At 41.0% G+C, this 26,182-nt stretch overlaps 2 protein-coding genes and 1 long non-coding RNA gene across 3 annotated transcripts in view; 2 read left to right on the top strand and 1 right to left on the bottom strand.

Annotated features, from left to right (window-relative positions):
* The window catches only part of LOC115121711 (proton-coupled zinc antiporter SLC30A9, mitochondrial-like), a 30,523-nt gene extending 29,582 nt beyond the window's left edge, over positions 1–941 (top strand). Inside the window, exon 15 of the mRNA XM_065011066.1 lies at positions 853–941. The gene's annotated coding sequence lies outside the window, so the exon portion shown is untranslated. The remainder of the gene's footprint in view (positions 1–852) is intronic.
* A 34-nt stretch (positions 942–975) lies between these two features.
* On the top strand, positions 976–12,648 carry LOC135564982 (uncharacterized). Its single transcript, XR_010461303.1, has 2 exons — positions 976–6,390; positions 8,021–12,648. It is a non-coding gene; the product is annotated as an uncharacterized LOC135564982 (long non-coding RNA).
* A 2,098-nt stretch (positions 12,649–14,746) lies between these two features.
* LOC115124505 (glutaredoxin domain-containing cysteine-rich protein 1-like) lies at positions 14,747–25,872 on the bottom strand. The gene is made up of 4 exons (XM_065011068.1): positions 25,288–25,872; positions 19,442–19,681; positions 18,845–18,910; positions 14,747–15,117 (listed from the first exon to the last, which is right to left on the bottom strand). Exons 1-4 carry the CDS (start codon positions 25,690–25,692, stop codon positions 14,938–14,940), a joined length of 891 nt encoding a protein of 296 aa, XP_064867140.1. The 5' UTR covers positions 25,693–25,872; the 3' UTR covers positions 14,747–14,937.
* Positions 25,873–26,182: the final 310 nt, after the last annotated feature.

A 26,182-nucleotide genomic window follows, 5' to 3' on the forward strand; every position in this document is an offset into this window, starting at 1 on the left:
GTGAAACGTTACATACACAGCTGGACAAGATGGAAACGGACAGTGCGCACCGAGGAAGAAGGGCCACAGACAGACAGCTGAAACTAAACTGCTTGACATGTATGATGAAATCCTGGTTGAGAATGAAATGACTGAACAACAAAACAGCACAGCAAGTAAGTGAAAGAAATACGTTTTAATTATGTTTTACTCATTGTTTAGGTTCTAATTCTCAAAGAAAAAAACTCAACGGACACTATGAAAGCGCAAACCAAGTTCATTCTTCCCAGTGGATCAACACATATTATTATTATGTATTTGAAACAAGCACTGATATTTAACTATTTCTCCTAGGCTGAGTCTCCTCCTCACATCTGAACAAACATTTTATCTTTACTGCTAGGCAGGAAACTAAGTGATAAGGCCACAAACCTTTCTTTCTCTCTTAACATGACCTGACCTCAACCTCCACTAATCCACGGCTCTCTCCCCTTTCAATGGCTGCTACGTGATCGTTTTCCCTGCACTCAAAACATTCCAAGCTTAATTGCACACACTATACCTTCCTCATACAGATAACCATTTTAACTTCTGGTGGAGATCCACTAATCCTAAGCATTCAATATTTCAATAGGATACCTGATCAGAATCCATCATGGTAATGGGGACATGCGTAAATGCCAACAAAAAAAAATATATATTTTTTGTGTGTGACCTTAACTAGGCAAGTCAGTTAAAAGAACCAATTCTTATTTACAATGACGGCTAAACCAGGACGACACCTGCTTTCAATATACTTCATTTACTCAAGTGTACCCATTATTTTGGCAGCTACCTGTGTGTGTGTGTGTGTGTGTGTGTTGTGGCTTGTAGGACATCCAGCAGGTGAAGACCACTGATGAGCTGGAGAACTTCATGCTGAAGCACGGTGAGAACATCATCGACACCCTGGGGGCTGAGGTGGACCGCCTGGAGAAAGAACTCAAGGTAGAGTGGAGCTGCACTCCCGTTCTCTATGTACCCTTCTCCCCAAAGTGTGCACTCGTTCAAACCCCTCATGAGTTTTTAAAAGTACTGGATTGGTGTAAGAAATAGGATGGGAACTCCCTTGAGCACATGCTTAAATCAATTCAATGCTTGAAGAACCAATCCACGAAGGGAGTGCACACTTCATGTTAGGTCATTGGAATGCATGTCTGGACTTGCTCCACCACCACATGTTACATTTCAACACCATACACATAGCTTGTATTAATTCTTAGTTAGTGATCTGTTGAAGTGCATTCCACAGAAGAAAGGATTAACTCCTGGAAAGATTTAGAGCAAAGGACCACAGTCAGACAAGGTTAAATCAAGCTAAAAGTAAACTCATGGATGTTCCTAGAACACAACTACTAAGCAAGCACAAAAGCCCTAGAGCCAGACCTCGTATCCAACAGGCCACTCACTACCTACACCCCACAAAGTCCAGAACTACTGGACATCATCAAAAAAACATTGGCATATTCTACGCTCAGACACAGCTCTAGGTAATACATTCCAGCAGCTTCCTACCATAGAGCTGAAAACATTGAAGACCGTGTTGTCTGATCTGACATCAGCCAACAAGACCATCCTCCTGCATATTCCCCCTGGCAACTACAAGTGAGAATTTACTTAATGCTAGTACACCAGTGGAGCCTCCTCAGAGGAGGAAGGAGAAGACTATCTTCAGTGAATTTCATAGAAATTGTAAGACATTAAAAAAGTTATCCTTTTTAGATAAAACTATACTAAATATATTTACGTCACCAAATAATTGATTAAAACACACTGTTTTGCAATGGACTACAGTAGCCTCCACAGCACTCTGTAGGGTAGCACCATGGTGTAGCCGGAGGACAGCAGGCTTCCGTCCTCTTGGTACGTTGGCTTTTGGTTCTTGGTTCTCAACCCCTTCCATAGACTTACACAGTAATTATGACACCTTCCAGAGGACGTCCTCCAACCTATCTGATCTCTTGCAGCAGGAACTGACATGTTGTCCATCCAATCAAAGGATCAGAGAATTAATGAATCTCGTACTGAAAGCTACAGCTTGCTAGCTAGCGCGCACATTTTTTTTTCCTCCCTGGTTTACTTCGTTTTTATTATTTTTTGCCTAGTCACATACAGCTGTGTTGTTCATTGAAGTCCACAAACAAAGGGAAATGGGGTGAGGCGGAGTGTGCATAGAGGCTAGAATGAATACAACGTGGCTGCTATAAAAGTGAACTGTGTTTATGCGTGATCAGGGGTGTACTCATTCTGCTGACTGTTGAAAAACATTTCTTAAACCGACGCAATCGAAACGGGGATAAAAAAAGAATACCTGAATTTGTCCAATAGAAACTCTCGTTTGCAACTGTTGGACGAAAGATTACACCCTAGATAAACTAGATGAAGGCAAGTGTGTGCAAGGCGGTATTGAATGTGTCACTGTCATCTCAAATTTTCTCTCGACCTGTGTGCACCTACTTTGTAAACATAGTTGAAGTCGGAAGTTTACATACAGCTCAGCCAAATACATTTAAACTCAGTTTTTCACAATTCCTGACATTTAATCCTAGTAAAAATTCCTTGTCAGTTAGGACCACCTAACTGAATGTGAAATGTCAGAATAATAGAGTGATTTATTTCATCACATCCCCCATGGGTCAGCAGTTTACATGCACTCAATTAGTATTTGGTAGCATGGCCTTATAAATTGTTTAACTTAGGTCAAACGTTTCGGGTAGCCTTCCATGAGCTTCCCACAATAAGTTGGATGAATTTTGGCCCATTCCTCCTGACAGAGCTGGTGTAACTGAGTCAGGTTTGTAGGCCTCCTTGCTCTCACACGCTTTTTCAGTTCTGCCCACAAATTTTCTATGGGACTGAGGTCAGGGCTTTCTGATGGCCATACCAATACCTTGACTTTGGAAGTATGCTTGGGGTCATTGTCCATTTGGAAGACTCATTTGCGACCAAGCTTTAACTTTAACTGATGTCTTTGCTTCAATATATCCACATAATTTTCCTTTCTCATGATGCCATTTATTTTGTGAAGTGCACCAGCCCCTCATGCAGCAAAGCACCCCCACAACATGATGCTGCCACCCCCGTGCTTCACGGTTGGGATGGCGTTCTTCGGCTTGCAAGCATCCCCCTTTTTCCTCCAAACATAACGATGGCCATTATGGCCAAACAGTTCTATTTTTGTTTCATCAGACCAGAGGACATTTCTCCAAAAAGTACGATCTTTGTCCCCATGTGCAGTTGAAAACCGAAGCAGTGGCTTCTTCCTTGCTGAACGGCCTTTCAGGTTATGTTTGTATAGGACTCGTTTTACTGTGGATATAGATACTTTTGTACCTGTACCTTCACAAGGTCCTTTGCTGCTGTTCTGGGATTGATTTGCACTTTTCGCACCAAAGTCTGTTCATCTCTAGGAGACGGAACGCGTCTCCTTCCTGAGGTGTATGACCGCTGCGTTGTCCCATGGTGTTTATACTTGCGTACTATTGTTTGTATAGATGAATGTGGTACCTTCAGGCGTTTGGAAATTCTCCCAGGGATGAATCAGACTTGTGGAGGTCTACCATTTTTTTTCTGATGTCTTGGCTGATTTCTTTAGATTTTCCGACTTCAACTGTACATTCATAGGCTAGGTTGTAGCAACCTCATGATGGGTAAAGGGAAATTTGAGTATCATGTAGTAACCTAAACCTATTGATGTTACCTTGAATGAGGTGAATGGAATTTGAATGACAGTCATCCAACATGCTGTACTAGAAATAAGGCCATGTTCACTAAGAGAAAATCGTGTCATATTTTGGTTAACCTGTTGCGACGAGCCATCCCGGATCCAGGATCGTGAATACAGCCTCAAGCTCATCACCATAACGCAACGTTAACTATTCATGAAAATCGCAAATGAAATGAAATCAATATGCTAGCTCTCAAGCTTAGATTTTTGTTAACAACACTCATCTCAGATTTTCAAAATATGCTTCTCAACCATAGCAAAACAAGCATTTGTGTAACAGTATTGATAGCTAGCGTAGCATTTAGCGTTAGCATTTAGCGTTAGCATTCAGCAGGCAACATTTTCCACAAAAACCAGACAAGCATTCAAATAAAATCATTTACCTTGTTTTCAATGAGACTCTCAGTTAGATAGGCAATGTTATTTGTGTTGACAAATCGCTCCGTTTTCTTAATGTTTGGGTAAGAAAAAAAACGAAAATTAAGTCATTAAAACGCAATCTTTTTTCCAAATTAACTCCATAATATCGACAAACATGGCAAACCGATGTTTAGAATCAATCCTCAAGGTGTTTTTCACATATCTATCGACGATAAATCCATCGTGGCAGTTGACTTTTTCTTCTGAAGAAATGGAGCGCGCATGGACCTAAAGATTACGCAATCATTTCGACACAGGACACCGGGCGGACACCTGGTAAATGTAGTCTCTATTGGTCAATCTTCCAATGATATGCCTACAAATACGTCACAATGCTGCAGACACCTTGGAGAAACGACACAAAGGGCAGGCCCATTCCTGGCGCATTCACAGCCATATAAGGAGACATTGGAACACAGCGCCTTCAAAATCTGGGCCATTTCCTGTTTGAAATTTCATCTTGGTTTCGCCTGTAGCATCAGTTCTGTGGCACTCACAGATAATATCTTTGCGGTTTTGGAAACGTCAGTGTTTTCTTTCCAAATCTGTCAATTATATGCATAGTCGAGCATCTTTTCGTGACAAAATATCTTGTTTAAAACGGGAACGTTTTTTATCCCAAAATTAAAAGAGCGCCCCCTATCTCGAAGAAGTTAAACTATCCCCAATTCAATGGAATTGCAACCCTCTGCATGCACAGTGCATTCTTCCATCACATGTGCAGTGCACTCTTCCATCACATGTACAGCTGATTCTCAAGGTCTTGCACACTAAGGAGATGCTATTGAGCCCACACTACTACACTGTCTGAGCCAAGGACTACATGCTTTCTGGTGAGTTTTGATTAGAATACTGGGTGGGGTGAATATATTTTATGACATGATTTTATGTTAACTAGTAAATAGTAGCCTACAGCAAAGTGTGTTCAAATCATTTCTAACTTGTTAACAATTCCTACTAGTTAGTTTTTGCTACCATGTGCGTTTTAGCTTGCTTGAGCCTGCTATCTGAGTGTTAATTCACCTGTTTCCCTACGTTTCATTTTAGCATTTATCTTACAAAGGAGTTGTTTAATCTAATTGTTTAACTATTTATCTGTACACGGAATTGTATTTTTAACCTTTTTTCCCTTCTAATCTTTACAGGAAAATGCCACGGGCTCTATCTGATGTGTGGAGACATTTCACTGCAGCTAATGTAGAAGGAAAAGCTGTGTACATTTGAAAATACTGTGCCAAATCATATGTGAAGAATGCAACAAAGATGCAGAATCATCTGGCCAAGTGCATAAAGTTCCCTCAGCGCTCACAACAAGCATTATCTGACAAAAGTCCCTCTACTTCTATTCGAGGTGAAAATGATGAATCAGACACCTTATCGATAGCAACTACTCATGGTCCTCCTGGAAGTTTTGACTCAATGGAGGAACGTAGTCAGAGAAATGCTGATGAATGTCTTGCTCGAACTGTGTATGCAACTGGTTCACCTCTGATGCTCACAGGCAATGTGTACTGGAAAAGATTTCTGAATGTTCTTCGCCCAGCATACACCCCTCCAACCAGACATGATTTATCTACTAATTTGCTGGATGCAGAGTTCAACAGGGTTCATGTGAAGGGTCAAGCAAATCATAGAGATAGCTGACTGTATTGCAATCATCTCTGATGGGTGGTCGAATGTTCATGGCAAGGAATAACTCCCATCTCCACCCCTCAACCAGTATTCTACAAGGGACAACAGACACACCGGTCTCTATATTGCAGACCAGTTGAAGGCAGTCATCAATGACCTTGGACCACAGAAGGTATTTGTCATCAAGTTGGTGACAGACAATGCTGCGAACATGAAGGCTGCTTGGTCTAAAGTGGAGGAGTCCTACCCTCACATCACACCCATTGGCTGTGCTGCTCATGCATTGAATCTGCTCCTCAAGGACATCATGGCACTGAAAACAATGGATCCACTCTACAAGAGCCAAGGAAATGGTTAGGTATGTGAAGGGTCATCAAGTTATAGCAGCAACCTATCTCACCAAGCAAAGTGAGAAGAATAAGAGCACCACATTGAAGCCGCCCAGCAACACCCGTTGGGGTGGTGTTGTCATCATGTTTGACAGTCTCCTGGAGGGGAAGGAGTCTCTCCAAGAAATGGCCATATCACAGTCTGCCGATATGGACAGCCCCATTAAGAAGATCCTCCTGGATGATGTATTTTGGGAGAGAGTGGTAAGCAGCCTTGAAACCTATAGCAGTAGGCATTGCACGGATTGAGGGAGACAATGCCATCCTGTCTGATGTTCAGACTCTGCTTACACATGTAAGAGAACACTATGTCCTGCCCTCTTCACTGTTGCCCCAAGCTGAGGACAAATACATTAGTGTCTAGTTTGAGACAGACACCTCACAAGTTCTTAACTGGCAGCTTCATTAAATAGGTAACTCTGGGATGCTGGCCTTCTAGGCAGAGTTGCAAAGAAAAAGGCATATCTCAGACTGGCTAATAAAAATTAAAGATGGGCAAGAGAACACTGACACTGGACAGAGGAACTCTGCTTAGAAGGCCAGCATCCCGGGGTCGCCGCTTCACTGTTGACATTGAGACTGTATCTGCCGTTTCCAGCTACAATAGTCATTTTCAAAGTTAACAATATTTCTGATCAATTTGATATTTTAATGGACAAAAAATGTGCTTTCTTTCAAAAACGAGGACATTTCTAAGTGACACTACCGTTTTAAAAGTTCGGGGTATCTTCATTTTTGGGGGGGAGATGCGATGGATCTTTGGGATCATTCAATATTCCCTTTTGTTGTTCAGTGAAATCATCCCATGTGAGGAGTCAACTCATTTAATTAAAGTTCTATTTTAACTAGTTTATTTCTATTGGAAGGATTTAATCATTTGCAGTTATGTCTACTTATAAGGTAAGGTAAAGGGTTTATGTTTCGGTCTCCATATGTTATGGTAAATATATCCAATGCAAAAAATCATTTACAATTTAATAGGGTATTAATGTGTATGTATTTTGGTTAATTCCTGTTTAATTCTCTCTGAATATTCCCCAAAATGTGCAACCCTAGTTAGACCTGGGTCTAAGCTTTTGATGTTTGTTAGCCCTAGTTTTGCTTAGCCCCATTTTATTTTTCAATACACAACATTCAACAACAACATTCAACGTGTTATATAGTAGTGGTTGAATATGAGTTACACCTACTGTAGTTGATAAAATGATCTTTTAGTTTTCCATTTTTTCCATGGGGCGGCAGGGTAGCCTAGTGGGTTAGAGCGTTGGACTAGGAACCGGAAGGTTGCAAATTCATACCCCCGAGCCGACAAGGTTCAAATCTGTCGTTCTGCCCCTGAACAGGCAGTTAACCCACTGTTCCTAGGTTGTCATTGAAAATAAGAATTTGTTCTTAACTGACTTGCCTAGTTAAATAAAGGTAAATTAAAATAAATAAATACATTTGTTGTTTACTGGGTTCAGTTCTGTATTTCATCACTAGGTGGAGACATTGACCACATCACACCTTCAGTACTAACCTGTATGGTCGACCACTCTCTCTCATGAGCACCTACCAGCTAAAGATTTTTTTCCCCCCTAATTATTTTCCATGCCCTATATGAACTTTTCCATTCCCTTTCTGAAGAAGGCCATTGAAGGCGGAAACGTCAATCTTTTAAAACTATTTTTAATAGTGAGCGAGCGTTGCGCTTTTCCCTGTCCAATGACAGTGATCAGAGCCAGAAATATCACTCATGACATCACATTATCTTACAAGATGATGGTTGTCATTTATTCAATGCTAAAAATAAGTTGTAAGATTTAATGCGTCCTGTTTTGTTGTCCCTCAACAGCAACGTAATCCAGAGGTACGGCACGTCGACCTGGAGATTCTATAACACTACGACTCTACGCGGGGAAGTTGTGCTACAGCAAGGAGGAACTCGGGAGAAGAGCCAAGCCGACCTCTGCACTCTGCCACCAATCTCCCTCCCATCCTCTCCAACCAACTCATCAAGAAGTCTTACTGTAGAATAGTCCTGCATCACATAAGCACCAGACACAGGTGCTGGCACAGTGATTTAATTTTTTCCATGCCTTTCTATGTTGATTTAACCATGCCGTTATGAGGGTTTGACCGGAAACGGAGATATCAAAGACCCAAGGCATACCAGGTGTGGCAGTGAAGACTGAGCTCTCAGAACTGTCTTGAAGTTGGACGTGGTCATAGTGCGTTGTCACTCTCAGGCAGTGGATGTACTGCCTTTGAATATAGTTTTCGTTTATAGACTTTTGTTCACTCTGAATAGTTCAAAGACATGATTTTTTTACTGAATTGTTTTACTTCACGCAGAAACGTCAAACTGACCAGTATCACTAAGCAGTTATACATAAAGCTTATGAATCTACATAGAACCACACTCTCGCTGCAACAATTCCCTTATGAATGCAAATAATTATACAAGTACACTTAACAAAAGCAGCATGGAAGAGTTTTCTTGAGTATAAGTTTGAAGTAATGTAGAGTGTATATATTTTTTCCCCTTTATATTTTTAGGGGAGTACCTATGCACACTGCAAAGCTGGCATCTCACCAGTTCATTGATTGACATTTTGAATTAATGTTCTAAGAATTGTGATTTTATATGTTAGAGTGAGCTGACTGATCTTGTCAGTCGTTTGCTGTCTCAACGGGCTTGTCAGCAGACGACAGATTTGTATGTTTTTTGCTCCAAAGATGAAGTGGTGTTTGAACACCCAGTCCGAGCGAACGTCTCCTCCTTTACCAGTGTAAATAATAGTGGGCTGGAGGTAGGCGTTTTTGTTTCAGCCTTTTGTGACATAATACAACTCTGTTTTACCGTGGACAGTTCCGTGTAAAAACTAAGACGAGGACAAATGATACGTAATATTAATGCTCTGACTATCCACTAAAGATGGTTTCTTCAGCCATTGTCCCAACTTTGACCCTTCCAGCTTGATAATTCTGCTCCAGCCTGGGGTATATTCAGTGAGGTGAAACATTCACAACATTGCAGTTAAAAATGTCATGAATAGAGCTGACATGATTTCTATTCATTATGACATAGCTGTGCTATGAAATTAATTTCTGTCTGAAAGTTCTGTAAAATGTCACCCTCCTGAACATACTTGTTGCATTCAGCGACTGCTTTTAAAAAAAAATTCTGTGCTCATGTCTGTGTTTGTAACAGACCGTCTGGCCAATATACAGCAGGTTGCAGGGACACTGCTGTAAGCATATACCCCAATGGTGAATACATACTCAGCTTTCTTTAGAAGTGGCCTGGAGTTGTTTCTGAATTGTCGGGTGTGTGTATGCAGTGGAAGTTTACATATACAGCCGTGGCCAAAAGTTTTGCGAATGACACATTCATTTTCACAGTCTGCTGCCTCAGTTTGTATGATAGCAATTTGCATATACTCCAGAATGTTATGAAGAGTGATCAGATGAATTGTGAAGTCCCTCTTTGCCATGCAAATGAACTGAACCCCCAAAAAACATTTCCACTGCATTTCAGCCCTGCCACAAAAGGACCAGCTGACATGTCAGTGATTCTCTCGTTAACACAGGTGTGAGTGTTGACGAGGACAAGGCTGGAGATCACTCTGTCATGCTGATAGTTTGAATAACAGACTGGAAGCTTCAAAGGGAGGGTGGTGCTTGGAATCATTGTTCTTCCTCGGTCAACCATGGTTACCTGCAAGGAAACACGTGCCGTCATTGTTTTGCACAAAAAGGCTTCATAGGCAAGGATATTGCTGCCAGTAAGATTGTACCTAAATCAACCATTTATCGGATCATCAAGAACTTCAAGGAGAGCGGTTCAATTGTTGTGAAGAAGGCTCCAGGGCACCGAAGAAGTCCAGCAAGCGCCTCGACTTTCTCCTAAAGTTGATTCAGCTGCGGGTTCGGGGCACCACCAGCACAGAGCTTGCTCAGGAATGGCAGCAGGCAGGTGTGAGTGCATCTGCACGCACAGTGAGGCAAAGACTTTTGTAGGATGGCCTGGTGTCAAGAAGGGCAGCAAAGAAGCCACTTCTCTCCAGGAAAAACATCAGGGATAGAATGATATTCTGCAAACGGTACAGGAATTGGACTGCTGAGGACTGGGGTAAAATCATTTTCTCTGATGAATCCCCTTTTCAATTGTTTGGGGCATCTGGAAAAAAGCTTGTCCGGAAAAGACAAGGTGAGCGCTACCATCAGTCCTGTGTCATGCCAACAGTAAAGCATCCTGAGACCATTCATGTGTGGGGTTGCTCACAATTTTGCCTAAGAACACAGCCATAAAGAATGGTACAAACACATCCTCCGAGAGCAGTTTCTCCCAACAATCCAGGAACAGTTTGGTGACGAACTGTATGATGGAGCAACTTGCTATAAGGCAAAAGTAATAACTAAGTGGCCCGGGGAACAAAACATCGATATTTTGGGTCCATGGCCAGGAAACTCCCCAGACCTTAATCCCATTGAAGTTGTGGTCAATCCTCAAGAGGCGGGTGGACAAACAAAACCCCACAAATTTGGACAAACTCCAAGCATTTCTTATGCAAGAATGGGCTGCCATCAGTCAGGATGTGGCCCAGAAGTTAATTGACAGCATTCCAGGGCAGATTGCAGAGGTCTTGAAAAACAAGGGTCAACACTGCAAATATTGACTCTTGCATCAACTTCATGTAATTGTCAATAAAAGCATTTGACACTTATGAAATACTTGTAATTATACTTCAGTATTCCATAGTAACATCTGACAAAAATATCTGAAGACACTGAAGCAGCAAACTTTGTGGAAATTAATATTTGTGTCGTTCTCAAAACTTTTGTCCACGACTGTACTTTGGTTGGTGTCATTAAAACTAGTTTTTCAACCACTCCCACAAATTTCTTGTTAACAAACTGTCGTTTTTGCAAGTCGGTTAGGACATCTACTTTGCATGACAAGTAATTTTTCAAACAATTGTTTTGTCAGATCATTTCACTTATAATTCACTGTATCACAATTCCAGTGGGCCAGACGTTTACATACACTAAATTGACTGCCTTTTTTAAACAGCTTGGAAGATTCCAGAAAAGTATGTCATGGCTCTAGAAGCTTCTGATAGGCTAATTGACATAATTTGAGTCAATTGGAGGTTTACCTGTGGATGTATTTCAAGGCCTACCTTCAAACTCAGTGCCTCTTTGCTTGACATCATGGGAAAATCAAAAGAAATCAGCCAATAGTTTCTAAACGCCTGAAAGTACCACGTTCATCTCTACAAACAATAGTATGCAAGTATAAACACCATGGGACAACACAGCTGTCATAACGCTCAGGAAGGAGATGTGTTCTGTCTCCTAGACATTAACGTACTTTGGTGCAGAAAGTGCAAATCAATCCCAGAAGAACAGAAAAGGACTTTGTGAAGATGCTGGAGGAAACGGGTACTAAAGTATCTATATCCACAGTAGAATGAGTCCAATATCGACAAACTGAAAGGCCGCTCAGCAAGGAAGAAGCCACTGCTCCAAAACCGCCATAAAATAGCCAGACTATGGTTTGCAACTGTACATGGGGACAAAGATCATACTTTTTGGAGAAATGTGCTCTGGTCTGATGAAACAAAAATAGAACTGTTTGGCCATAATGACCATTGTTATGTTTGGAGGAAAAGGGGGATGCTTGCAAGCCGAAGAACACCATCCCAACCGTGAAGCATGGTAGTGGCGGCAGCATGTTGTGGGGGTGCTTTGCTGCAGGATGGACTGGTGCACTTCACAATGCAGATGGCATCATGAGGGAGGGAAGTTGTGGATCTATTGAAGCAACATCTCAAGACATCAGTAAGGAAGTTAAAGCTTGGTCGCAAATGGGTTTTCCAAATGGACAATGACCCCAAGCATACTTCCAAAGTTGTGGCAAAATGACTTAAGGACAACAAAGTCAAGTTATTGGAGTGGCCATCGCAAAGCCCTGACCTCATTTCCATAAACATTTTGTGGGCAGAAAAACTATAGAAGCATGTACTAGGAAGGAGGCCTACAAACCTGACTCAGTTACACCAGCTCTGTCAGGAGTAATGGGCCAAAATTCACCCAACTTATTGTGGGAAGCTTGTGGAAGGCTACCTGAAACATTTGACCCAAGTTAAATAATTTAAAGGCAATGCTACCAAATACTAATTCAGTGTATGTGATGAAAGAAATAAAAGCTGAAATAAATCATTTTCTCTACTTTTATTCTGATATTTCACATTCATAAAATAAAGTTGTGATGCTAACTGACCTAAAATGGGGACATTTTTTAGTAGGATTAAATGTCAGGGATTGTGAAAACTGAGTTTAAATGTATTTGGCTAAGGTGTATGTAAACTTCCGACTTCAACTGTGTGTGTGTGTGTGTCTGTTGATTATGTAAGATTTCTCTCTGGTTATGGAATAACTGCTGAAGGACTTCAAATAAATACATTTATGAACATGTATCTTTGTTGTTGGCATTTCCCTACGCTTCAATTTATTAGCGGACTCATTTAAATGATCTGAAAAGCATGTCATGCAGATTGGTGTTCATTGGCTATGTGCGCATCTTCATTCCCTTTGGCTGAATGTGGGCAATTGGACTTTGCAGTTATCGGAATGAGGCTCTGGAAACGATAAGAAAAATCAGTGGCCTATATGGTGACGTCAATAAACAGTCATATTCAACCAGGCATTAACCAACCATTGAGAAACATCGCTCAGCATCGCGGCAGGACCAAGTAGGCTTCTCCGACGGAGAAACAATTGACAACTATGGCACATCAGAAAATGCTGAACAAGGACACACGACATTCAATGTTTTTTGTTATTGAATGTCGTGTAACATGTTTAACCAGGCTTTGAGAGTGGGCGCGCATCAACATCATGCCATTCCCAAGTCCGTTGTGCTTCTGCCCATTTTGTCATTGTCATGTCTCCTTTTCTCCCTTAGGTAATATAATGCGTTTTTAATGTGGGATTAACAGCGCCTATAAAACAGCATGATTACATATGTATTGTATTGCAAACCTGTAGGAAATAATCAAAGGCGCACACTCTTGAGATAATCAACTGTTATCAACATATGCGTAGGCCTATAGCAACGCCACCAACAAACTGTTGATAGGACAGGTTATGCTATAGGCTAATGATATGGCCAATGCATTGTTAGAATTTTTATTCGCTGTTTTTCTCTCCAAGATCGAACCTACAGATGGGGGAGAAATAGACCGTGATCGGGCATGCTATTAGGTTTCTTTCATCTCCATGACCCAATGTCCTTACATTATTCCACAATCTTAGATTGTGATTAAGAATCTATTAAATAAATTGGATTATGCTACACATCCCACCGAATGTATCAGCCGCTGTCGAGTAGGGAAAAAATTATTAGCTGTCAGTGTGGCATCTATTAAAGTCGTGTTGAGAGTGAAAGTGATACGCCTTGCTCGTTGCTTTTAGCTTCTCTACAGTGCTGCCTTGTAGAGTCATGTTCAAGCAGCATTGTACAGGGCTATGACAGCGTAGAGATCCTCGCGGTGGAGATGCTTTTCTCCATATTTTTTTGTCACTGGATGGCAGCCAGACCGAGAGTGATGACACCCATCCAAACAAATAGACTCAACAGAAGTGGAGATTAAAAGGTACCACCTGTCTCACACAGTATAATTGTGTTACTCTAAACATGCAAGTGTGATATTGGCTTTTTACAATCTGCTATTGAGTTGCAAGGTGCTATTGATGTATAAAGAAAGTGTACTCAAAGCAGTGTGGTGCACACAAGTCTCAGACACAACTCTGTAAATGGGTCCCTCTTCTTTATCCTCAGGGTAAGAGATGGAGTTGCAATCAAAGTCCTTTCTGTGGCCAGAAAAATTGAATGGAAACCTAACTAGGATAAATCTGTTGGTGACATATACATTATTAAGCTGCCTAACAGTAAGCTTGGTTACTCAGTGGTCCTGATGCCTAACATCCTATGTCTATGGAATCTTATGCTTCCATCGTTTCCATGCACACATTTCCAATACTATTAAACTGGAATTTGCTTTAAATGCTTCCTCTATTTTATGACTGTAAGGAAAGCGCTTTTCTCTCATCCTAATAAACATGTATATTTTATTCTACCAGAGCTAGTATTATTATCCCTTTATTTTAGCTACATTTATTTAAGTGGAGTGGCCCAATAAAGTGTACACACAATACTTTACTTTCCCTCTCTGCTCCATAATCTTGATCCATGTAGGCCATAGGATTAGTTATGAAAGCTTAATTATTTAACAAACTACAGGTCACCACTACACGGTTACATATCAGTGATTGTCTTACACCTCAATGACCAACCCTAGATTATCCTGGTGGAGTCCTAGACTGACCTTGTATTTGTCTGTTCAACTTATTGGTTCCATTTAAATGGGGAGGGGCACAGCTTGATACATTTTAGGACAGGCTGATGAAAAATTCAAACTGTGTAATTGATCAACTAAGTGTACATGTGCCACAGATAAAACCCATTTAAAGACTTATATTTTCTTGAAAACACAATTTTATTGACAATCTCCCATGGAGGATAAACCATGGTGTGAAAAATCAAGTCTTATCTCTGACACAGTCCATTCCGTACAGTGTCCATATTAGGACAAGCCTCAGTCTCGCTAGGACTTGTTTGTATTTCTGGCTGTCCTAATTATGGACACCGTACATTGTGTGGGCTTGGGGAAAGGGGATATTTCGATCAGGCACTTAGAGTCATCATTGGCTGCAGCTGGAACAGGGCTGCAGGCCATTCTCGTTGCACCAGGTGCACTTCAGGGCTTTGAACGACTCTGTGAAGCAGTTGCGGAAAACTGACAACTTGCTACCATGGCACATGGGGCACGGAACGAAGGCAAAGCCCCCACAGGTCTGGCACGTGTGGGGGTGCTGTACCCTCTGGGGGAAAACACACACACAAAAAAACATTGTGAGAGCAAAATTGTTATAATACTGTAATAGCATCAAATGGCTGTTTTATGCAATTGAATAGAGGGTTCTTATAACTATTGTGTCTGTGTGAACTGAAAGTGAGCCTCTGGGAGATTTAACACTGACAGAAGATGTACTATGTCTTTGGGTGATAAGCCTAACAAGACCTCATTCCATAGCATGCGTTAATGTGTCTGTACTGGGGTACCAGGGGGAGATGGCTCCAGTATGGAGTTGGGGGCCAGACCCTGGTCCTCTACACAATGAGAACAGTCTTGACAGCCGATACTGTCTGCTGTGAATTATTAGTGACCCATTCCATACATCTGTTGTTTGTCATGAACATCCAGGGGGATGGACTTTGGTATAAAATGCTATGGCTCAAATCCGCTCGTTGGGTTCTCAACGAATCACCTATGGAAGGGTCGTTGACAAGCTCCAACAAGCTCCAATAATTCCACGACACAAGTTATGCCACTGGCTGAATTGAAAGCTAATTAGCATAGTGCTGTAGTGTATGTAAGGGTTTGTGTGCATCGTTGTATGCCTAATTGGGTTTTTTACTTTGAAAGCTTGTCAACATGGCCTTGTATTCTGCTGTTATTTTCCCTGATAGGAAAGGTGTTACAAATTCCCTGCCGGTGACTGTTATCAGCACCTCACAACCCTGAGCTGCACATTCCACTCCCCATACCCCACACTTGAAGCCTGAGAGTCTCGATGGTACCATAAACATGCCTCTCAAACTCTCCCTGACCTGTGTGACCTGTGCCACGATACGTTGCTAGGGATGTTACTAGGGGGCCGGACATCTGCCCATCCTCTTGACTATACAGGTCACACAATACTTGCAGTCTCCCTCAAGCAGCATCTCTGTCTCTGCCTGTCAACAACTCAGTCATATCTCTGGACTTGTGCGATGGTGTGTGTTGTGTGACACGTATATATTGTTCTAAATAGTTAGTTCAGGGATTATATATAATTTATACAGTCCTTTATTAACCTCACACTCAACGTCAACAAAACTAAGGAGATGATTGTGGACTTCAGGAAACAGCAGAGGGAACACCCCCCTATCCACATCGATGGAAAAGTAGTGGAGAGGGTAGTAAGTTTTAAGTTCCTCGGCGTACACATCACAGACAAACTGAATTGGTCCACCCACACAGACAGCATCGTGAAGAAGGCGCAGCAACGCCTCTTCAACCTCAGGAGGCTGAATAAATTCGGCTTGTCACCAAAAGCACTCACAAACGTATCACCGCCTGGTACGGCAACTGCTCCGCCCACAACCGTAAGGCTCTCCAGAGGGTAGTGAGGTCTGCACAACGCATCACCGCGGGCAAACTACATTATTCATCTCATATGTATACGTATATACTGTACTCTATATCATCTACTGCATCTTTATGTAATACATGTATCACTAGCCACTTTAACTATGCCACTTTGTTTACATACTCATCTCATATGTATATACTGCACTCAATACCATCTACTGTATCTTGCCTATGCCGCTCTGTACCATCACTCATTTATATGTCTTTATGTACATATTCTTTATCCCCTTACATTTGTGTCTATAAGGTAGTAGTTTTAGAATTGTTAGCTAGATTACTTGTTGGTTATTACTGCATTGTCGGAACTAGAAGCACAAGCATTTCGCTACACTCGCATTAACATCTGCTAACCATGTGTATGTGACAAATAAAACTTGATTTGATTTGATTTGTGATATCATATGTACAGTATATTCATTGCCTTTCATTTCCTTCAACAGAACTTTTCCCACTTTTCATCCCCATGTCCATCTTTCTCAGTGAGTTCAAATACAGTGTCTCATGTATTCATCCCCCTTGGCGTTTTTCCAATTTTTTTGCATTACAACCTGTAATTCAAATAGATTTTTATTTCATGTAATGGACATACACAAAAATAGTCCAAATTGGTAAAGTGAATTGAAAAAAATTACTTGTTTAAAAAATAAATAAAAAACATTTAAAAGGGAAAAGTGGTGCGTGCATATGTATTCACCCCGTTTGCTATGAAGCCCCTAAATAAGATCTGATGCAACCAATTACCTTCAGAAGTCACATAATTAGTTAGATTGCACACAGGTGGACTTTATTTAAGTGGGACATGATCTGTCACATGATCTCAGTATATATACACCTGTTCTGAAAGGCCCCAGAATCTGCAGCACCACCAAGAAAGTGGCACCATGATGACCAAGAAGCTCTCCAAACAGAGTGGAAAAGTTGTGGATAAGTACAGATCAGGGTTGGGTTATAAAACAATATCATAAACTTTGAACATCTCACGGAGCACAGTTAAATCCATTATAAAAAAATGAAAGAATATGACATCACAACAAACCTGTCAAGAGAGGGCTGCCCACCAAAACTCACAGACCAGGGGGCATTAATCAGAGAGGCAACAAAGAGACCAAAGATAACCCTGAGTAAGCTGCAAAGCTCCACATCGGAGATTGGAGTATCTGTCCATAGGACCACTTTAAGCCATACACTCCACAGAGCTGGGCTTTACAGATAAAAGCCATTGCTTAAAGAAAAAAATAAGCAAACATGTTTGGTGTTTGCCAAAAGGCATGTGGGTGACTCCCCAAACATATGGAAGAATGTACTCTGGTCAGATGAGACAAAAAGTTAGCTTTTTGACCATCAAGGAAATCGCTATGTCTGGCTCAAACCCAAAACCTCTCATCACCCGAGAACACCATCTCCATCGTGAAGCATGGTGGTGGCAGCATCATACTGTGGGGATGTTTTTCATCGGCAGGGACTGAGAAGCTGGTCAGAATTGAAGGAATGATGGATGGCACTAAATACAGGGAAATTCTTGGGGGAAACCTTTGTCTTTGAGAGATTTGAGACTGGGACGGGGGTTCACCTTCCAGCAGAACAATGTTGAAGGGGAAACATTTAAATGTCCTGGAATGGCCAAGTCAAAGTCCAGACATCAATCCAATTGAGTGTCTGTGGTATGACTTAATGGTTGCTGTACACCAGCGGAACCCATGGATCTTCAAAGTGGTAGGAATGTTGAGTAAATCAAATGATACAAACCCCCCCAAAAATCTATTTTAATTCCAGGTTGTAAGGCAACAAAATAGGAACAATGCCAAGGAGGGTGAATACTTTTGCAAGCCACTGTAAAGTTCCTGTGGGGGTAACTCTTGGCCTGCTTTATTCCCCTCTAACCGGGGGCAGTGTCAATGAGTCACAAACCAGTAAAATACATAGAGCCGGGTTGCTCTCTTTCAAAAACCTTTTCACAGTTGTATGTCTGTCAGTGTCTTTGCTCTGTTTGAAACACAACCTCAATTGTTGATATGACCCTCACACCTGTGTGTAAACAAATTTATTAGATGCAGAATCAATAACAAGGCTTCCATTATTGATGCCCATTCATTTTTGTCAGTTCACTGATGTATCATTGTCGGCGAGTAGGCCTATATGGTATATCAGAATGATCAATACTATTTTCCTATCCTGTGTTTCATTTATGTTTATTTTAATCATATTTAATTTCAAACATATTGGAGTATTTTTGTCATTTGAGGCGTTAGAGGCATCAGTTGAAACATGACATTGAATTTGTTGTTAACTGTGCAGTTACCAGTGTTATTACTGAATATATTGTATCTGTTTGGTGGTAGTTGATTAAAAATTACCTCAATTTTGGCCAGACGATCCTGAAGTTCTCCTGATTCATTCATGTCCAATATTTTCTCAGCACCCTGCAAAGTTATTATCATAGTGTAAGATGCATCATATCATTACTAGACCTTTGATCATTTCATAGCTAATATATTCATAACACTTCGATAGGATCAAGGTGGGTCTGTGCTTGACTTGGACCGAAATAGGGGCCGGTACTAATTTTGCATGTGGGTACTGTTTATGCTTTTGAGCTAATAATTCTATAAGAGGTGCAGGAACTCAATCAGTTGAAAATTTTACGTGCCGGTACTCAGCTGCAGTGAGCTCCTACCCAAGTCAAGCACTGAGATGGATTGCAATGTTTTTTTGATAGTAAAACATGCTATGTTTCATAATAGGACGTTTGTCATTTCAAATGTCAACATTATTCATAAAGTGTCTCAGTGTAGGAGTGATGTAGTATCAGGTCCCTCTGTACATGTCATCTTATTCATTATGATATAAAAGACCATACGGATTCTAAATCAACACTCCTAGTCTGAGATGTTTTATAAACACAAGCCCAGGAATTGGAAAATGAGTTGTAATGACCAAGTGAAAGCACTGACCCCGAGGTAGTGGCCATCGATGAACACGACTGGTAGCGAGGGAGGTTCGCCCACCCGCTTGCATCGTTCTTCCAGGTCCTTCCCATACTCACAGTCCAGGGCTATATTCTTTTCCAGAAACTTGACCCTGTGGTTTGAAAAGATCTTCCGGACCAACTCACACCGTTCAAACGTGGTCCTTACTACTCGAAAGCTGGTGGTGTAGATCACTATCCGCCCAAATTCTAGTGTCAACTCGGGCTTGTAAGGAAAACACACAAAAAGGAAATTAGATACGGTATGTGATCAACCTTATACTCTCCCCTACCTACAGTATTTATTTGGTATTAATAAATACTGGACGGTATTTATTTTATTAGTTATAACATTTAATTTGGCGCTATAATCCAGCATTTTGGGATTTTACATCAAATGTTTTATGAGGTGACAGTATAGAATCTCACCTTTTATTTAAGAGTATTTTCATACATATCTGTTTTACCAGTTAGATCTAAATGCACTTTATGTATCTAGTCCCTCGATTTGAAGTTGTCATAAGTATTTGGTCAAATTCACTTGTAGTGTATTAAATTTAGTAAAAAGTTTAGTATTTGGCCCAATATTTCTAGCATGCAATGACTACATCAAGCACATTCATACTGACTCTACACTCACAAACACACTGCTACTGCTACTCTTTTTATGAAATATTAGCTATTGTCTGAAGCTGAAAAAGACAGGAAATCCAAAAGCTAATTTGACCTACAGTATGTTAGAATGCCCAGTCATGTTAATTTAATCTCAGACATAATTTACTGCAGTTTAAGACCATCCACTGCAGTACATTCGGAAAGTATTCAGACCCCTTCCCTTTTCCCACATTTTGTTACGTTAAACCTTATTCTAAATGGATTAAATACATGTTTTAGCTCATTTTTTTTATTTTATTTATTTTTTTATTTTTTTATTTCACCTTTATTTAACCAGGTAGGCTAGTTGAGAACAAGTTCTCATTTGCAACTGCGACCTGGCCAAGATAAAGCATAGCAGTGTGAACAGACAACACAGAGTTACACATGGAGTAAGCAATTAACAAGTCAATAACACAGTAGAAAAAAAATGGGCAGTCTATATACAATGTGTGCAAAAGGCATGAGGAGGTAGGCGAATAATACAATTTTGCAGATTAACACTGGGGTGATAAATGATCAGATGGTCATGTACAGGTAGAGATATTGGTGTGCAAAAGAGCAGAAAGGTAAATAAATAAATATAATAAAAAAACAGTATAAAAACAGTATGGGGATGAGGTAGGTGAAAATGGGTGGGCTATTTACCAATAGACTATGTACAGCTGCAGCGATCGGTTAGCTGCTCGGATAGCTGATGTTTGAAGTTGGTGAGGGAGATAAAAGTCTCCAACTTCAGCGATTTTTGCAGTTCATTCCAGTCACAGGCAGCAGAGTACTGGAACGAGAGGCGGCCAAATGAGGTGTTGGCTTTAGGGATGATCAGTGAGATACACCTGCTGGAGCGTGTGCTACGGATGGGTGTTGCCATCGTGACCAGTGAACTGAGATAAGGCGGAGCTTTACCTAGCATGGACTTGTAGATGACCTGGAGCCAGTGGGTCTGGCGACGAATATGTAGCGAGGGCCAGCCGACTAGAGCATACAAGTCGCAGTGGTGGGTGGTATAAGGTGCTTTGGTGACAAAACGGATGGCACTATGATAGACTGCATCCAGTTTGCTGAGTAGAGTGTTGGAAGCCATTTTGTAGATGACATCGCCGAAATCGAGGATCGGTAGGATAGTCAGTTTTACTAGGGTAAGCTTGGCGGCGTGAGTGAAGGAGGCTTTGTTGCGGAATAGAAAGCCGACTCTTGATTTGATTTTCGATTGGAGATGTTTGATGTGAGTCTGGAAGGAGAGTTTGCAGTCTAGTCCACTCTCATCAATCTACACACAATACCCCATAATGACAAAGCGAAAACAGAAATACCTAATTTACATAGGTATTCAGACCCTTTGCTATGAGACTCGAAATTGAGCTCAGGTCCATTCTGTTTCCATTGATCATCCTTAAGCTGTTTCTACAACTTGATTGGAGTCCACCTGTGGTACATTCAATTGATTGAAATTGATATGGAAAGGCACATAACTGTCTATATACAGTTGACAGTGCATGTCAGAGCAAAACCCAAGACATGAGGTCGAAGGAAGGGTCCATAGAGCTCTGCGACAGGATTGTGTCGAGGCACAGATCTGGGGAAGGGTACCAAAAAATATCTATAGCATGGAAGGTCCCCAAGAACACAGTGACCTCCATCATTCTAAAATGGAAGAAGTTTGGAATCACGTCCTTGAGCTGGCTGCCTGGCCATACTGAGCAATCGGGGAAGAAGGGCCTTGGTCAGGGAGGTGACCAAGAACCCGAAGGTTACTCTGAAAGAGCTCCAGAGATCCTCTGTGGATATGGAAGAACCTTCCACAAGGACAGTCAGCTCTGCAGCACTCCACCAATCAGGCCTTTATGGTAGAGTGGCCATGTGGAAGCCACTCCTCAGTAAAAGGCACATGACAGCCCGCTTGGAGTTTGCCAAAATGGCACCTAAAGGACTCTCAGACCATGAGAAACAAGATTCTCTGGTCTGATAAAACCAAGATTGAACTCTTTGGCCTGAATGCCAAGCGTCACGTCTGGAGGAAACCTGGCACCATCTCTACTGTAAAAGCATGGTGGTGGCAGCATCATACTGTGAGGATATTTTTCAGTGGCAGGGACAGGGAGACTAGTCAGGATCGAGGGAACGATGAACAGAGCAATGTACAGAGAGATCCTTGATGAAAACCTGCTCCAGAACTCTTAGGACCTCAGACTGGGGCGAATGTTCACCTTCCAACAGGACAACAAACCTGAGCACACAGCCAAGACAATGCAGGAGTGGCTTCGGTACAAGTTTTTGAATGTCCTTGAGTGGCCCAGCCACTCTATGTCTGGTACAGAGATCAAAATTAAAAAGTGAAACGTTGTTTCTGAGGTCGGATGGGCAGACAGGGAGGCGTATATTAACCCCACTGTACCAAACAAAATTGCTAGGCTAGAAGCAAGAGAAAATAATGTGCTAGTTGAGAAAAATACAAGAGATGATTTTGACAACAACATGAATATAAACATGATGATATTCTTATGAAGGCGCGCTGTTCATTCAGATGGAATTGTTAGCAGGCATAGTGTGCCTGTGACGGCCAGTACAGTACGGCTTGGAACACTGCTCATCCAAACAGCATCCAGGATCCAAACAACCCATTTTATAATTATAAATCCTTTGTACACTGCAAATTGACTGCAAGGAGCCGAAACAGATAGTATTTCACAAAAACATAATCATTTCGAAAATTGATTACATTGGGAAACGATCACACACGTTTTTATAGTATTTTATGTCCAATGAAGATTCAAATATTATTGTAATTTTTTTGCTCTGAAAACTTGGGGGGCAAATAAAACCACCCATGGTTCAAATTCACCAGTTGGAGAACCTTGATGCAAAGTGAAGTTAATTCAGACAGTATGAGATGTAGGTGAGGCCAAATGTAAGATTAGAGCCATTGTGTTAGATGTGTGGCAGAAGGCATGGGAGGGAGGGCATTTGCCTCTAATGTTTGATTGCGGACCGCCATAATACCATTGAAGAAGAAGACGAAAAGGATCACTTTTGCATTGTCATAAGAGATTGGATTATTGTACCAGTGTTGAATGTCCATACTGAAATAGCTAACTAGCTATTATGCTAAGGCAATGATTATTTGAGGTAAAAGTAGTTGCTTTGTTTGTTGAAACTGTCACTGGGAAATTACTTTGTTCATGTTAGCTAGCTAACGTGACCTTGGTTAAAAGTTTCCTTGTGTGCCCTTTTCTGCAGATCATTCTATGCATCGTTCTGTTTGTGTCTAGCAACAGTATATGTTGAACATAGGTACTAGCTAGCCACCTAGCAAGCTAACGATTGTCAGCTAAATTAGCTAGATAGCTAGCTAGATTAAGTAATGTTTGAACACTGATCGTTAGCTAGCTGCTGGAGTGAAGAAGCTATCCTGTTAGCTGACGTTACCAATATCGTTAATAGTTTATGCTGTCCGCAAACATGTTTAGGTCCTAGCCAGTTATTTATTAATCCGAGAGACATTCAGGTCTTGCCTAGCTACGACTCCTATTTAGTTGTCTAACGCTAGCTGTAAACAGCCGAGTTTACTTACTATTACAATAGGCTTTGATGAGCAGAATAACTAGCTAACTAGCTAATATACGTTAGTATTTTAAACCATCCAGTCCTATGATTAAGTGTCTATAATTTACAAAGTGTACATTTTTTCGGCCACTTTTATAGCCTCGCTACTTTTAGAACCTCGCTACTGTTATTTTTCACTGTCTTTTTACTGTTGTTTTATTTCTTTACTTACCTATTGTTCAACTAATAACTTTTCACTGTAAGGTCAACACCATTATATGGATTTATTCGACTTTTTAAAATGTACATTTTCCAAAGGTCTGCATCATTGGCTTAAAGGCTATGCGTGGAAGCCAGGAGACGCTAAATGTGTTTATGTTCATTAACGGTCAATTACCGTGAGACCAACAGTTATTTGCTTGACAATCACAGGGTGACGAAATTTCGTGACCGCCACGGCCCTAGTATTGGCGGAGAAAAAAAGACGAGAAAAACTCACTTTCAAAACCTAATATAGCCATGAATATAGTCCCATCATACCCCTCTAGTCTCAGCAATTTTAGGGTTTCCTGTACATTTGTCTATCTTGTTACTTTAATTTAACTCCTTAATCACTGTGATAAATAAAACAGTTTTTCTTGAGGTCACTTTTAATAGAGCTGAGATTTCCTTTGAAGTGCAAAGTGTAGCAATACAGGTCAAATCGGTCATGACACAGACATGATTGAGTAGCAGGAAGATCAGAATGTCGTGAACCAAGAGATTGGGACTACAAATCCCAGGGTAGGGAGGACATGCCCAAAAACAATGGCTGTATAAATGAACATGCACAATGTAATCACGCATGTCAATGTCTGTCAAATATGTCAATTGAAAACATTGTATGTGTGTAACTAATTCCACAGCCTTGTTTAATTAAGATGCCCAAATAATAATTTCTAGTTGAATGAAAATATAAGACAAGTTGAACAAACACAACATTTTAAGTTGACAACATTTTAGCAAATTTCTTCTCAAGTTGGAGCTAAGTTTGGGCCAATTAAGAATTAAGTTCAGGTAACACTTAGACTGAAAAGTTGAGTAAATAATAATAATTAGTTTAAACAACTAGAATGTTTTTTACAGTGTACAGTACACCAAGTCCTGCAGTGTTGTGTATCGACTATACCTCTGAGTAAGCATTGAGGTAATCCCTCTCTACGCCTGGCTGTCAGCACTACACTATCTATTCTCCATCTACTCCTTTCACAGGCTTCATTCCATTACCACCTAATGGTGCTCTAGGTGACCATACAGATGTAGGATCTTAATTTGATGAATGTTGTCAAACTGTGAAAGCTGTTCTGACTTTGTGGCTGTGTTATCTAGTGGAATATCTAGTGGATTGCTAAAATACTACCCTAAAATACTACAAATTTCACTTTATGTGAGAAAACAAGCACTGAATAGTGTAGAGAAGGATTGTACCATCAAAATATTGTTTTTACAGCTGTTTGAAGCTGGTGGACCAAAACCTAAAGTAATTTTTGTTTTGGTCCACCAGCTTCAAACACCTGTAAAAACTATGAGAACTATGATAACACTGAAAAGGTACAATACATATTCATCATACTTGAAGTGACCTAGATCACTTACCCCACATGCATTAGGGAGGTTTTCAAATAAGACCTGACCTGCACTGACTTTGTTCTTGACCCCCCTTACAGTCCCATTTTTGCTGAGGATGTTGACACGCTTGTGGCTAATCGGTGCTCTGTCCTTTGAGGCCCCAGCATACATGAGCAAATCATCCCGCTCGCTCTCGCTATCATCCAACTCGGAGCCTAGAAACCCATGTAGAAAAGCATGTCCATTAGCATCTCCACTTGTGGAAGGCGTACTGGCCCGGTCCGCATCCGAACTACTTGTACAATCTGAATCCAACGAGTCAGATGGCCCCCTATCTTTAAATATCTCCTTCAGCACCCGACCACTGTTCCCCGAAGCCACGCGGAACCTCACCCGCTTCTGGGGTTTCTCTTCGCCCAGCGGTGTCAACATTGTCCACTCCTTTGGAAAACCCAGTGGTAGATTACATAGTCCAGAAAGCTGCTTTGCAGTCCCCTTCTTATTTTCATTCAAAGCTTACCATAACCGCCTAGACTAGACAAAGTATTTTTTCCTAATGGATTACTAGAGAGTAATCGTCAGAGTTTGAAGAGTTCTAAAAAAGACTGTCAGTCCTAAACTGCCTCACTCTTGGAGATACAGGACCAGTAAATAATGCATGTATTTCTACCACGGTAACAGAGAAATCGACCTAAAGTAAACCGATAGCCCCTGCTGAATAATTCATCACACTTTTGCACAGTTTTCTTAGAAGTTTTGACAAAACAGCTCTGAGCAAACATGCCTTTTTTTATGGGGTACATCAAACAACAACATTCTTTTCCCCTTTTTCTTTGTAGAATTAATTAATTCATTACATAATGTGTCTGTTTCGGAAAAACTTCCAATCTATTGTCTTACAGACGTCCCAAGTCTCCAACAC

The sequence above is a fragment of the Oncorhynchus nerka genome, linkage group LG26 (genome assembly GCF_034236695.1).
Source record: "Oncorhynchus nerka isolate Pitt River linkage group LG26, Oner_Uvic_2.0, whole genome shotgun sequence".
NCBI lineage: Eukaryota > Metazoa > Chordata > Actinopteri > Salmoniformes > Salmonidae > Oncorhynchus > Oncorhynchus nerka.

Coding starts and splice junctions, on each gene's coding strand:
- LOC115124505 (XM_065011068.1), bottom strand. CDS start 25,692: ATGTTGACACCGCTGGGCGAAGAGAAACCCCAGAAGCGGGTGAGGTTC. Junction 19,682..25,287: donor ACCTCCCTAATGCATGTGGG/GTAAGTGATCTA, acceptor TTTCCTTACAAG/CCCGAGTTGACACTAGAATT. Junction 18,911..19,441: donor TCGATGGCCACTACCTCGGG/GTCAGTGCTTTC, acceptor ATAACTTTGCAG/GGTGCTGAGAAAATATTGGA.